This window comes from Triticum urartu, chromosome 1 (genome assembly GCF_003073215.2).
Source record: "Triticum urartu cultivar G1812 chromosome 1, Tu2.1, whole genome shotgun sequence".
NCBI classification, from domain to species: Eukaryota; Viridiplantae; Streptophyta; class Magnoliopsida; order Poales; family Poaceae; genus Triticum; species Triticum urartu.
In genome coordinates, this window is record NC_053022.1 from 101,901,899 (window position 1) to 101,916,856 (window position 14,958).

At 47.3% G+C, this 14,958-nt stretch overlaps 2 protein-coding genes across 8 annotated transcripts; both read left to right on the forward strand.

Annotated features, from left to right (window-relative positions):
• The first annotated feature begins 1,174 nt into the window (after positions 1–1,174).
• Positions 1,175–10,247, forward strand: LOC125550498 (probable E3 ubiquitin-protein ligase RHG1A). 7 transcript variants are annotated; one of them, XM_048713517.1, is made up of 9 exons: positions 1,175–1,383; positions 2,579–4,042; positions 4,137–4,330; positions 7,437–7,553; positions 7,640–8,332; positions 8,932–9,386; positions 9,475–9,573; positions 9,665–9,811; positions 9,913–10,247. In XM_048713517.1, the coding sequence occupies exons 4-9, from the start codon at positions 7,472–7,474 to the stop codon at positions 10,048–10,050; spliced, it is 1,614 nt and encodes a 537-aa protein (XP_048569474.1). In that variant the 5' UTR covers positions 1,175–1,383; positions 2,579–4,042; positions 4,137–4,330; positions 7,437–7,471; the 3' UTR covers positions 10,051–10,247. The 7 variants fall into 7 exon arrangements, with proteins under 7 accessions (XP_048569474.1, XP_048569506.1, XP_048569480.1 ...); XM_048713549.1 differs by having other exon boundaries at positions 7,437–7,532; XM_048713523.1 differs by having other exon boundaries at positions 4,137–4,283.
• A 2,745-nt stretch (positions 10,248–12,992) lies between these two features.
• LOC125514949 (fasciclin-like arabinogalactan protein 11) lies at positions 12,993–14,094 on the forward strand. Its single transcript, XM_048680362.1, has one exon. The coding sequence runs from the start codon at positions 13,042–13,044 to the stop codon at positions 13,831–13,833; it is 792 nt and encodes a 263-aa protein (XP_048536319.1). The 5' UTR covers positions 12,993–13,041; the 3' UTR covers positions 13,834–14,094.
• The last annotated feature ends 864 nt before the right edge of the window (positions 14,095–14,958 follow it).

Sequence of the window (14,958 nt, forward strand, 5' to 3'; positions counted from 1 at the left end):
TGTAGTCATTGTCGCCGGAGGCCGGTATTCCGTCGCATAGGTTGCGCACGCCCGGCAGCACGTCAGCTGGCATGTGCCATGCGCGTTTCCTCGCGCCTCCGGATGACGAGCCACCGGCCACCGGTGTGGCCTCGAGGTCGATGGGCGCGGGCGCGAGCGTGGAAGGCGCCACCACGCTCACCTCGGGCGAGCACTCCCTGGAGAGGCGGGAGGCCTGCGGGTAGACGTGGAAGCTGGGCATCGGGGTGCAAGCCGACGCGTGGGGTGAGTCGGGCAGCACCATCCGAGGGAACACGGATGAGCCGGTGCTGGACGTGTCCACGACGCCGTTGATGAGGCCGTGTTGGCTAGGGTTTAACCCTAGCATATAGAGCGCCTCCCTCATTGCCGCCACGACGCGGGCGTTGGTGACCTCCTGCTGCGCGGCAGCGGCGACGGCGGCCGCCGCGATGGCTTCGTCCCTCGCGTCCACCGCATGCCTCCGCCCCTTCTACTTTGTTTGACTCCCTTGCTCGTTGTTCGGGCGTCAGTATCTTCTTCGGCTTGGGCGCGACGACGGTCTTGCATGGGGCGCGAGGCTTGCCTTTGTCGGAGGGGCCGGTCGTCATGCCGGACGAGACGAGGGACACAAGGCCGACAACAGCATCGAGGTCGTCATCCATGGCGGGCGGCGGGAGCGCGCGCGGGCAGGTTTTTGATGGGAAATGATGGAGGCTGCCACCGACCAGCGGGCCAGGGGAAGGAGAAGGCGAGCGCACGCGCGTCCGTCTCATGTCCGTGCCGACGCAAATCCGGCTCAAAAATGAATCGGGAATGGGTCGACGCGTTGGGCCGACTTTTATGTCCGTGCCTATCCAAACAAACGCCGACGGATGAAATGGGTTGCCCTGTTCGAGTTGCTCTAAGAAGAGAGAGAGGCGGTTCCGAAGATTGGTCTAGACTCGGCCCACACCGCGCTCCTTCCCGCACCACAACAATGACACGTGGGCCCGTCGGCTCCCAGGCACGAAAAACACATTTAATTGTCCTCCAATCACCCGTCCAAAAACAACTCTAAACTCGAAAGGAAGAAAAGCACGCTAACTTTCACAGACAAGTGGCCCCACCCCTCAACCAACTAAATATTCTTCCTCCCCCCTTCCCCTTATAAATACCGTCGGGCCCCTTGCCTTTTCCCCCGAAGAAGCAGACCACCACCACCTCATTCAATCAGCAGTCCTCATTTTATCAGAGGGGGAAGGGAGGAAGCGGTTGCGTGTTCGCGGAGAAGCAGAGACCAAACCCTCTCCTCCTCGCGCGGGCACCGGGCGGAGAGGGAGGAGGGGCGCGCGGAGGACGAAGGCCGCCAGCAGCCAGCCGCGTCGACCCGAGCCGCCGGCCAAGGTAATACCGCCTCCTCCGATCCCCAAACCCCGCTCAATCCCGTCGCGTGCCGCCGATTCGGCGCGGGGAGTAGATTGATTGATTCAATTGGGAGTGTCCTGGCCGGGGACTACGTTTCCTGCGGTTGATCGGCCACCGCAGGTGGGTTCTGGGGCTGCTGCGGGATAGGGGAGAGATTTGAGGCCGAATTTCGGGGGGGGGGGGGGGGGGGGTTGGGGGGGGGGGTTTTTGTGGGGGGGGGGGGGGGGGGGGGGGATTTGAGGCGGTGCTCTTTCAATTGGCGGGATGAGCGTGGTTTTAGGCGGTACGATTGGTTGATTCTGCTCCCGGACTGTGCTGAGCTCCTGGGGTTGTGCGGTTTAGGCTGGGAGTCAGGGTCGGTCTCCGTGAATGCGCAATGTCCCCCTCTTAATGTGCTGTAATCTCTCTGTCACAGCTCCTTTGGTTCTGTACCCTCTGACTCGTTGATCTCATACAAGCCGGCGACTCTGATCACCTTTTGTTGGTACAGTTGATTTTGCATGATACTTGCTTCAGCCGTCTCCTTGCCCTTGACCCTGTATTTTCACCATGGTACCGTTTATGACCTTTCGGGGAAACAGAACGCTGCCGAAGAACAATATCATGCTTCAGCTTCTGATTCTGGCGATGTGTTACTTCACTACTTGACGTCAGGCCTTCAGTCTGACTTCTGGTTGGTTCAGTGACCCAATTAGAATTAGACCGAGCTTTTAATATCGGGCTAGTTGTGCCAGGAAAAAAACAAGCTCTGTAAACATGAATGCTCCTAATCTATTCCAACCTCACTACCCAGGCGGCCAGGCTTGTATTGTCTCTTGTTTGTAACTCATCACTGGTTGATGTCAACACATGCTGTGCTGTGAATGGTCAATTGGTCATACTCGCCCAATGGTTGGTTTACACAATCGCATTCCATCCATCTACTTGCTTGTGGTCGTCTCTTTGAACCTTTGCATCTATTATATCCTTGGGTAGGTTGGCCATTATCCACTAAGAAGCACGGATACGGGGGCAAAGATACGCATGCGGGGAGTCCCCGCCGGGGACACGGGATACTGCATTTTCCAGAAACAGCCATTCGGGCGAGTACATTATGAAATAAAATAAAAAATGTCATGTAATATACAGTTAATACAAAATTAATGAGAAATACTGCCCCAATCGGGGAATACAGAGGAAGAGGATACTAAGGATCTACGGCACGAAGACCAGGCCGCCCTTCACTCTCACCTACAAACGATTGGCTACCGGCGGTGGCGCTCCGAGATGCCATCCTACCTAACAGCAAGCAGCCAAGCAGCAATCATTCAACAGTAGCACAAGCATTCAAGGTCAAGCGAGCAGCAGGAACACAAGGATTCAAAGAGCAGCACAACATAGGTAGCAAGCAGCAGCAGATCAGGTATTCAAAGAGCAGCAGCAGCTCAATGGAAGAAAATCAGAAAAAAATATGAAAAGGTTGGAGAGGCTGCCGGGATTGGGAACTTGGTTACCTGCCGTTGGGAGGAGAGGCTGCTGGAGCTGGGTAGCAGTCGCTGGTAGAGTCCAGGCGTCGACGGTGGCAGCAGCGAGTCCAGGAGGCGGCGGTGGCGGCCCATTGGCTGCTGCCTGCGAGGCTGTGGGCAGCTTGTTCTTTTGTGGAGAGCGTGCGTGCGACACCTGCAAAATAGGGTTTGGTGTTGGGCTGTAGCTGTTTTTCGGCTGACCGTGTCCCCAATGTATCATGCACGTATCCCAGCCGTGCCCCTGTATTTTTATTTTTTTTAATTCGCAAATTGTGGGATACTGTGGGATACGTGTATCCTGGCGTATCCTCGTATCCTGGCGTGTCAGGACGGCCAATGGGCAAGTTTCGCTGTATCAATCCTTCTTAGATTACCCAGGTACATTATTCAGTTGATGCTGCCAGATAGGATGGCTAGTTGATCATGTTTGACGAGTAAAGTGTATTTTCACCGTTCTTCTTAGTTCCTACTCTTTCAGTTCATGAAACCTGTATGTATTTGACCTGCCCACTAAAGCCCTTGGAAATTTTCTTGATTCCTACCTAAAAATACATTCATGAAATGAGTTGTTTGTGCTCCCAGTTCGACATCAGGCAACTCTTTTGTTTCTATTTATTTGTTTTTTGCTAGCAGTTTTTTTTCCTGGATAACAGAAACCGGTAAAAATGTACTCTCAAAACCATCCACACACCATGTAATACGAGCTATCTGAATTTTGATCATTTATGTTTGATTTTTGTTGCTCAAAAATCAGGTCAGCGCTCACAATTTCTTGTATATGTGAGAATGAAGAGTAAGAATGCTGCATCTAAATTTATATAATGGAAATATAGTTTATGCTGTCTCTAAGTGATCACAGAAAAAGATCATGTGATATGTATAACTCGTGCTAGATCTCAGCCTTCAAGTGTACCTTCATCGTGTGATGCTATTACCGTTAGATCATGGAAGGTACTCTTCCATTGTGCCATCGACACTGGTTGTTTATATGTTCCACCCAACAGAGCATACAAGTTGTACAGCCTTGGATTATTCTTAGAGGCAGAAATGCTTTATATGTTAAGAGCACACCACTGGTGTCCTTTCCTTTGATGATTATGCATGAAATTCTACATCACTTGCTGCATCTTCAGGTATTTATTTTTGATGTTTTAAGCACCATCTATAAAGTATTTTATATAGTCAGCAATGGCAAACAAACCGTTATTTCTTATGGTGGAAATGCAGGTTAGAGTGAGATTCGGCTTCCAAAATAGCCACATTCTTCAAAGCAGCGATTAAGATTTGTTAGAGTTGGAGTTCAATATTTGGGGCCATGATTCCATTTCGTTGTTTGTTTGACTTCAACTTGGGCAATTGTGGGAATTAGGTTGGGTAAGCAATTGCCGTTTTCTCCAATTATCTGATGACCTGGTACCCAGGTTAGTGAATAGTTTGAGAAATAATATAGTTACAGATTTAAGCTGATAACTAAGTTAGAAGCTAGCCTTGTGCTAAACTTTATTCCATGGGTGCCACCGCCTTTTTCGTGGTCACAAACCCTTAACATGGGTACTGCCATTCATACTACCTTGCCTTTAGCTTCGATGGTTTTTTTTTTGGCCTTTCTTTCTCTAGCTCCTCCAGCTTATTTGCTGTTCCTACTAAGCCTTGAAACAAGGGAAGTTTATTTATTGTGGAGGATGATAGCTTTAGATCCTTCGAAATATTAGTATAGTCAAAAGTCTTGTTTCCCTGTGCGTAAATACCTTTTCATTTGGACTGAGCTACTAATAATATTGCAGGTACTAGTTGATCCTGCGAAGTAAAGGAAAATTTTATTTTCTTTCTTGACTTGATTTACCAAAATCAAGCTCACATTAAGGTCAAACAATTGGGCACATTGGGCTCCTTGATTCATTTTGCGAGTACTATGTGCTGACTGCTGCAGTCAAATGGAAGAGCTCTTCAGTTGACATGTGATTTGAGAACCTATTTAGCCTCAGAAAGAGCATATGCTCAAATCAATGTATTTTGTCCTTAGCGTGAGGGAAGGTGATACCTATCGCAAGATCTTAAGCATACAAGTCAGGCCTTCCAATGCGGTTTCTGGAAGTGGTACCTCTTCTGGGAACTGGACAATTATACCTAACTGCTGCCACACTTAGCACATAGTATGTTTAGATTACTGTGGTGTGTTCCATGAACTTCATGGACTAAGTACGTTGGTGATGGTATATGAACCAGTGCCCATTGTTAACCTGCATAGAAGGATTTCATGATCACTTGGAGTATTAATTGGAGCAGTGCAAGCATGCACTTCATACAAGAACCATCAATTTGCTTGTCATGGTTTGGATGGTTAATTTACCAATAGATGGGTGTAAAATCTGGAAAAGGAACGTAAGACCTAATGGTTCCTACCAAAGTAGTTGATCTGAAGGTGCTTTTCCAAGAAGAAATCAGCTTAAGACGTAGAACTGGCTGTGGTGAGGGTAGGTGTACCCTTGAAACAAGCTCAGTTATTGTGTTGAGAGAATGTATTTGCAGATAGCCATTTGATGGGAAAATGAAAGGAGAGAAAGGCTAGTCAAACATAAATCAATTGATGTTGGAAACAAGATGCATCTACATATAAGCAGAACAAAAGGGCACACCAGCTTCATGGAGGAACCAATATCACACATATGTTATCTATTTAAATGGGCCATGTTTCTACATGACATGCTATGTCCACTGCCTTGACGATATTTCCGGCTCGTCTGGAGCTGATAGCTAGCATTACCCTTATGTCTTAGACATCCAATTATTTTACATTTTGATAGTATTATGTACACTATCCATCTCTCCCCTTGATGTAGCTCATTATGACATGAGCTCATCTCATGCTATGTAAAGTTTGAATTTTCAATCAGATAATTCTTATGCTTGCTAGAATGTAAATATGATAACTGTACTATTGGAAGAGTGTTGTCACAAAAAAAATCAGTAATCTCTTTCAACTTCTTTGGCTACTTGTTGTATTATCATTTTTGCAATGCTTGCTGTAGTTTACGCTGTTTGAGATTATTTACCTAGTGCTTGCCAGAGGTTTGGGTGTTATCTTTCTTACCTGTCATGGAAAAATGTATATCAGAAAGCTGTTTTTCTTGCTTCTTACTCAAAAGTACAGGAAATTTGTTTGTGACACAATCCTAATGCTATCCATTGTATATATACTGATATCATGTGCTCTATCACTTTGTTAAAAGACAAATGTGGTCCTCATATGCTACTTATCCTGTGTGAAGTTGGAAATATAATCATATGAAATTGTAAACATAGTGCAAATAGTTGTTTTTGACCTTTTGGTATGAAGTCAAAATATCTTCAACCAGATGTGTTTACATTCCAAAAAAGAAACAGACATGCTTTAATAATTTGCTCACAAATAATCACTAAAATATACTCCCTCCGTTCCACAATACATGCCTTCCATTTGTCAAAATATAGATGTATCTAGACGTGCTTTAGTATATAGGTACATTCATTTTTGGACAAATGGAAGTCAAGTATTTTGGAACGGAGGGAGTACATGCATGCGAGCAACATTTTCTTAAAGTTATCACTTTAACTGACTGCACTTTGTTTCATTTCAAGTTTCTATCCTCCCACCATCTTTCATTATCTTTGAATGCAACCAAAATTCTACCATGGCTGCAAGTAAAATTTATCTGTGGAACTTTGACATGGATTGTAGATGTAATATTATATGTAAGATGGATAGTCTGCAGCTGGAGCAGCATTATCAGCATCATATGGATATACTGCAAATTAGTTCTAAAAATATGCCAATCATTCAGATGCCATTAATATAAAGTTCAAAAGATGAAACTTCAGATTGTTTTAACCAGTCATGTAGTCTGTTGTGATTTTCTTGCCCCTGGTGCTGCCACGACCTTGGCTGTCATTATACTCTGATACTTAACTTGAGTAACAGTGCAGTTTTTTGAGCAGTAACTGTACCTTAACTGATTGGTATGCAAAACCATTGATATTGCTTTCTCTGGTTTAAAAACACAATTCATATTTTGTTGTCAAAATTTGCTCTGGCTTTATCATCTCAGCAGTTTGAGTTCTTTTGCTTTGGCTTCTGATGTTTTCAGCCACATTGAATAGAGAAAATTAGCTCAGTACAGTTTCAAGGCCATATAAATGGGAAACTATCGACTAGTATAAGGATGGCATGTGGTATCTGAGGACATGTCATTAGTTATATATTGGATATATGGATTGTATTTTCCAACTCAGTGATCCCTGTGATGGTACTGAGCTATAATGTCCAATTAAGTAACTGCATTGCCATTTGATGAATCATTTGGCTTTGATTATCTCAGATCCGTGTGACTCTAATCTTACTTCCCACAGTTCTAAGGTCTGAAATGCTTGTATTTTGTCCCTTAAGTTTATGCATTTGTGATGCTTCATGCACTCACTTATAAATGTTATCCCATTTGCAGCTGCAACTTGTTTAACCGAAGTACTAATACTGTGCCTCAAAATTTCCAGATTAAGCAAACATCTGATCAGACTGTACATGAGTCATGGCTGGGCATCATTATCACAATTCCCAGATTTCAAGAATGGATCGTACGAACCAGCCACGTAATGAACCTCCGCCTTTTGGTACATGGACTTAACTAGCACACTGCTTTTTTATTCATGTATCCCAGTTTTGGTGAACTCATTTAGTTGCACCCTGTTTATCTCAGGTCAAAAGTTATTTATGCATCCTAGAGGTGATGCACCTAATGGAGCGGGACCATCAGGTTATGGGGTTACAACTGTGAGATCTAATGAACTTCCATCCTCAAGCTATGCCGGTCAGTCTTATGGTCAGCAGATGGGAGCCCCTGGAACCTTGCATGCTTCCCATGCTGGTTATCCTCCTGCTGGAAGCTCTAGTAGCAGCTATGCACCATACAATACTCAACACGTGCCTTCTTTAAGCTATCCGCATAGATCGGAGGATAGTTTTATTCCTGGAGTCCATGTGGATGACAGAAGGGTTGCACCGAAGCGGAGAAATCCCATCACTCATCCTGTGGATGGTGTAAGTGCTGGAGGCTATTATCCTGGCAGTTCTTCCAATAATCAGTTCTCTGGTTACGTGCCCCTGAATCCTGTTCCTACTCGTGAAACTTGCCCTCCACAAATAAGTTCAAACATGGGTTCCAGCCACTGGAACGATCATCAGTTTCTTAATCATGAAGGATCTCAGAGGAATGTGAGGGGACGCCATGATCATAGTTCTATCCATTCGGAATATAATTCATCTACAGCTTGCCCATCAAGCAGTGTTCATGTGCCACCATACCATCCAAATGCAAATGCTCCTTTTGGAAGTGCACCAGTACAGCGGGAAAGAGCTCCTTTATCTCTACCTCCCAGAATTGTTCCTCCAGGTTAGTTTCAACTTCTGCTGTTCAAGCCCTATAGCCATGCTTCTAATCTGACGTGTTTTCATATTGTTCTACTTCTGCTAAGATTTGGTACAAACTTTTGGGTAGTCAGGTGAAATGATCATATCTTACATGTTTGGACAGAATAGCTCTTTGTATACATGATATACTCCCTCTGTAAAGTAATATAAGACGTTTATAGATCACTAAACTGGTGATCTAAACGTCTTATATTACTTTACAGAGGGAGTAACATTTACAAAAATAGACACAAGGGAGGAAAAGCCTTCTCTGTGTATTCTAATTCCTAAGTTGGAGGTGAGAAATACTGGTTTATTCATCCCACAGGGATCACACCCAGGGAAGCTTAGAGCGCACACAGTGGCCCCACACCACTGAGCTTATTGCTCAGTTCTCAGACTTGTGCCATACCACTAGTTTCAAGCATAGGACTTTCACCAGTTAATACCTACTCCCTCCGTTCCAAAAACTTTATTCCAGTTTAATTGTAATATGGGTTGGTGGTATCCCATTCTCTTGGAATTTGACACTAGTAAAGATTGTCATCAAAGAAGCTAAGAATTTTTTATATCATTTTCCAGGGACAGATGGAAGCACTGGCATAGCATTCAGAGAGAGGCCATTCTATCCTGCTCCACAGAGCACCAACATAAGTGCTCCTGTGCCAACACTTCCTGGTTCTTCTGACGTTGCACCATTTGCTCACATTGGATACACTCCTAGACCAGTTCATCACAACGCTGGCCACAATTATCCACCGCCAGCTTTTACAACTTCTTCCAACTCTGGAGCAGTTCGGTGTGAGCCTGCTAACCCTCGCTATCAACCTGCCATGACCAGCTATCCTCCTGCTACTGCTGCAGCATCATCAAGTGTCCAGCCATTACATGCCGAAGCTGCTGCATCTTTTAGACAGCCTAGGCACGTCTCTGTAGGGCATGGTGGTAGTGCAAGGAGTAGAAGGATGAGGGATTCCTATCATTGTTTTCATCCTTTGATGATTGAGGAGAATAACCTAGGAAGATCGGCAGCTGAGGTAGTTATATGTTTAGTTTTTCTTGTAATTGTTCCAACATTCTATACATTTTGAACTTGCATCTAATTTAGTTACACTCTCTTTGAAGCGTTTTATGATGCTGGACCAGTTGGTCATCCATGAGTCTAGAGAAGCATTAGATCCTCACTGGGACATGAGACTGGACATTGATGACATGAGCTATGAGGTAAGGAGAAAAATAGTTTAGGCTCTTCTTACCTCCTACAGCTGCATCAAAATGTTGAACAAATGTAAACTTTTGATATTGTCATGTACAGGAGCTCCTGGCGTTGGAAGAACGAATTGGCAATGTAAACACTGGCCTGGCTGACGAAAAAATCTCAGGCTGCGTGATGGAGCTAGCCTGTCGTAATTCTGCCCGTACACAGAATGATCAAGACAAGGAAAGATGCATAATTTGCCTGGTAAGATGACACTACTATGTGGAATCATAATTGCCAACAATCTTGTTGCACTGTATTCCTGGTTTGGTAAGTTTGTTCTCATCCGCATGCGCTTGCTGTAGGAGGAATACAAGCACAAGGACTCCCTTGGGAAGCTGAAATGTGGGCATGACTTCCATGCGGGCTGCATCAAGAAGTGGCTGGAGGTGAAGAACGCCTGCCCGGTTTGTAAAGCCGACGCCGCAAATGAAACCACCTGAGGGACCAAGTAGTGCGCCCCTCCACATTTATCATAGTTCAGGAATTTCAGTTATATCTGCTCATTGTGCTGCTCAAGTTGGCTGTGTAAATAATAATTAAAGTCCTAAAGTTAGGATTGTTTTGTGAACTCAAAACATCGTGCCCGATGTAAGTATGAATCTTTAAGCAAGTTATGGATTAATTATCCAAAGCCTCTGATCCCCAGTAATTACCTACTCGCAAGATGTCCCTCCTTTTGCTGTTGACGTCTCGAGTTTCTTCTCATGATTGAGCAGCCGGCCGTTAGGAGGTTGTTGTCCTGCCAGCTTCGCCTCTGCTAGCAAACGGGACGGTTGGGTGTTCGGAATCAGTGATATTACGTCCGAGCTCATCGGGTGGCTTGCTTCTAATTTCTTCATGCCTTGCATGGGTGATGGATGCACCACCCTCCTGACCCAGATGGTTGGGTCCGGTGCTAGCATCATCTGCAAGGTGGTGAACTCATGTGGTGGTGGCCATGGCATGTGATCAGACGGCCCCAAAGGATGTCCTCACGTGAGAGCCGTGAGATAATGGCTCGCCTTACAGCTTCGGCTGAGTGCGATCTTCCAGCCAACGATGGATCGATCGCTGCCCCATAAGCAGTCGTTATGTCCCCTCGGGGATTCATCTCAATAATATATCTCGAGAAGACGAGATCCCAACCCTTCATTTTGAATATTGCACATTTCTGTTTTTTTTTCAGGATTGAATCCTGCACGCTTTTCCTATGGGTTAATTACATTATACTCCCTCTGTTTCAAAATAAGTGTCTCAACTTTGTATTAACTTTAGTACAAAATTACATTAAGCTTGATGCACTTATTTTAGGATGGAGGGAGTATTAACTAATTAAAACTTACTCTGTCTGTTCGCGGTTGCTAAGGAGGTGAAGCCTGTTCGAGGGTATGCATGCTTTCTGTCATGTTTCATATGTTGTTTGTTCGTCTGCATTTACCCGTAGCGTAAATTAAACTAGCCCGTGCTTGCGTTTAGAAAAACGGCCAATTTAAACGTTCCTGGCGACTTGACTAAACAGTGCTTTAAGTTTTACGTGGATCAGTTTCTTCACACGAGCCAGGCAACCAAACAACTCAGATTTAGCACCTTACAACTTGGTTGGGCTTAATGCAGCCCACCAAACATGCTAGATGTGCTACATACTATGCAAATTAAGCACAAAAATATGCAAAGACAGGTAAAGAAACACTAAAGTAGGAAAAGACGGACGGAGCAAATGAGATTAAGAGAATCCACTGCAGTTTTTTAGAACGAAGGCTCAAGAAGAGCCCGACTTTGAATTAACAAAGCCATCAACCGGTCAGGATTACAAGATCACCAACTCACAAGGAAAAGCAAATAGAAACGAGCGGCTGATACAAGGAGCAAAGCGAAACGCACTCAAAGATAGCAACGATAGCAAGCAGAGGAAGGACCTGCTGCAGCAATCACCCTACAGGACGACCTACACCAACAGGACTAACTACGGACTTGAGAGGATGCACCACCGCGCAAGCTTCGTGATCGTAGCCAAACTCGAAGACAGTAATGGACCGAAACTCCTCTAGAACTGCCGCTGCAAAGGGCCCCTGCCCTCTCATCTTGGCTCGAAGGATGCCGCACCGGCAGCCGGCAGCTCGGTTCACCCTAGAACCCAGAAGGAAGACGTCCAAGCCGCGCATGAAGAAGGAACTAGGAGCAGACCTGCAAGCTCAGAGCACACCAGTCCGAGCACCGTCATCATCTGCGGTTAAGCCACACCGAAGGGCAAGAGTTGTCGGCCACAATCGCAGCAACAAGGGTAACAGCGATGAGCCACTGAAGAGAAGACATTGAAGCGCAGAGCCAAGCTGCCACCCGCCTCCATCACACCCCCACCCGACTCTCTCGCCGCCCCTGCGATCCCCGGACTGCGCCTCCAAGAAGGAACACGACACGGATGTGTCGTTGCCGCCCGAATCAGGGGACCTAGGCTTTCATCTAGCAGGGGACGGAATGAGGGGGAGAAGGATCCACACCACAACCTTCAAGGAGGGGAACGGCGCCCAGGGCGTCGCGTACAATGTGGCTGCGCCTGCCAGGGGTTTCCCCCGGATCCAACCCCGCTCGACGAGATCCGCGATGCCGACGCCCGGGAAGAACGACCTAAGCCACCGGGACCCAGATCCGGCGATGGAAGGAGCAGATCAGGGCAGAGAGGATGGGATGCATCTAGCGGCGGCAACCGCGCGAGGGTGGCCGCACACCAACGACCGGGACCGACGCCTCCTCGTCCCTCTCGAGACCGAGGGAGGCGCCTCACGAGCTCCGGCAGGAATGGCCCGCCGCCAGGGCCACCCCGCGCTCTCCGCCCGGGGCCGCTGCCCCGGATGCCGAGGCCCTCCACGAAACGTGGAGCCGTCGGATCCCCCGCCGCCACCTTCATTGGTGTCGAGTGCACGCCGGCGCACACCTCTGGCGACGGCGGCGGCGGTTAGGGTTTCCCCCGAGTCGCCTCGGAGGAGACGACGTGGGGACGCGCGCCGGGGGGGGGGGTGGGCTAGAGCCAATCCACTGCAGTTTCAAAGGCATCATTAGAGAGGGAGATGAAACACATCAAACCTGACTTGTTTCCGATTGTATTGATTTAGAAATTGCAAATTACACACTTTCAATATTACTATGTGCAGTTTTAAGTGACCGAGAATTATGAATATTACATGCAAACGAAGATTAGCAGACGGATTAATCAAAACCCCATTAATTAATTTTAGCACTTAGCTGCTTCATGAAGCAACCTAGGCAATCCACCTGTTAATGTTCCATCCATTCCTCGATGGCTCGATCTACTTCCATCTCACCTTACACACAACATCTCCATGATTAACCTGCGGATCCCACTTCCATTAATGACATCTCAATTGCACCACCATATATAGCATAGCCAAAGCACGCAGTAGCATCACACAAAGAACAAGCAGCACAAAGCAGCAATGGAGGCGCATATGCGATTCATGACGGCCACCTTTCTCCTCGTGCTCCTCTCTCTGTCCGCAGCCGCTCCGTCAGTTCGTGGCCAGGCGGTGGCGGCCGCGCCGGCTCCAGCGGCGGCTGCCCCGAAGACGATCAAGGCGGTGCTGACCAAGGCCGGGCAGTTCACCAAGTTCCTCCAGCTGCTGCAGTCGACGCAGGAGGAGGAACAGATCGACACCCAGCTCAAGGGCAAGGCCTCCACCGGCGCCGGCCTCACCGTCTTCGCGCCGCCCGACAACGCCTTCACCGCGCTCAAGTCCGGCACCCTCAACTCCCTCTCCGATCAACAGAAGACGTCGCTGGTGCAGTTCCACGTGGTCTCCCAGCTGCTCCCCATGGCGCAGTTCGACACGGTGAGCAACCCGCTGCGCACGCAGGCCGGCGACACCGGCAGGGGCAAGTACCCGCTCAACGTCACGTCCGACGGCGGCGGGAGGGTGAACATCTCCACCGGCGTCGTCAACGCCTCCGTCGACGGCACGCTCTACACTGGCGATAGGCTGGTGGTGTACCAGGTGGACAAGGTGCTGCTGCCGTGGGCGCTCTACGGGCCGCCCGTGCCCGCGCCCGTGCCGTCGCCGGCGGCGGACAAGGACAAGGACAAGAAGAAGGCCGGGCCGGTGGCGGTGGCCGACGCGCCGGAGGCCGATACAGCCACGGCGTCCGCGGCGCCGCCCCGGGAGATGCGGGGCCTCGGCGGCGGTCTCTGCATGGTGGCCGTCGCCGTGGCGGCCGCGTGGTGTGGCATGTGACGATCGAGGAAGAGTGGCGGACAGTCGGATGTTGCCATGCATTGGATGTTTTGATTTTCCCTTTTCTTCGTCGAGACTCGAGAGACGAGAGGTGCTCGAATCGTTCGGTTTGTTTCGGTGTGTTGTTCTTCGTTTTGTTTATGTTTTTTCGTATGATCCTTGTAGTTGCTGAAGCTTCGTAACGTTTCGGTCGGTATTTTCCTCTTGTAGCAAAAGTAGCAATATTGAGTGCACGCTGGGCGCCACCTGGGTTCAATTGAACGTTTTTTTTTGTGAATCAGGTTCAATTAAACGATGAAACCACCAAATCCACGGTCTCAACAGTTGCATCAACTGTGTGTGTGTGTTTTAGGTTCAAAAAAAAACTGTGTGTGTGTGTTTTTTTAAAAATAAGTGTGGCGAAGATGTGCATGTTAAGATGGATATGTGGCCACACAAGGAAGAATCAAGTCCGGAATGATGATATACGAGATAAAGTTGAATAGAAGTTTGTTCAACATCATTTGAGATGGTTTGGACATATTTAGCGCAGGTCTTCAGAAGCTCCAGTGCGTTGTTAGCACTCCTGCTCTACCTTTCACGCTAGCTTCCCTTTGCTTGAAGTAAATTTTCGGTGCACTTTCACTGCTCAACCACTATCGCTTGATTTCTCTCACAAAAGCTTCTAGTCCGTCCCAACCGCTTTCCTGGACGGCTAAAGCATGTGGTATTCTGTTTTTGATAGATTCTGTTTTCGTTGCGTTGTTTGCTTGTTTTGATAAATCTATGGATTGTATCGGGGGTATAAGCCATGATGAAGTTAGAATAAAGTAGGTATAATGCAATAATAAAATATCAATGGGTTTACAGTAGTACCTAAAGAGGTGATTTGCTTTGTTATACTAATGGATCTCACGAGTTCTCTATTGAATTTTGTGTGCTGAAGTTTTTAAGTTTTGAGTGAGATCACGATGGATGAAGGAATAAGGAGTGACAAGAGTCTAAATTTGAGGATGACCGAGGCACCCCAAGGTAATATTCAAGGACTCCCAAGCATCTAAGCTTGGGGATGCCCCGAAAGGTGTCCCCTCTTTCTTCTACCAACTATCGATAAATTACTTGGAGCTATATTTTTTTCATCACATG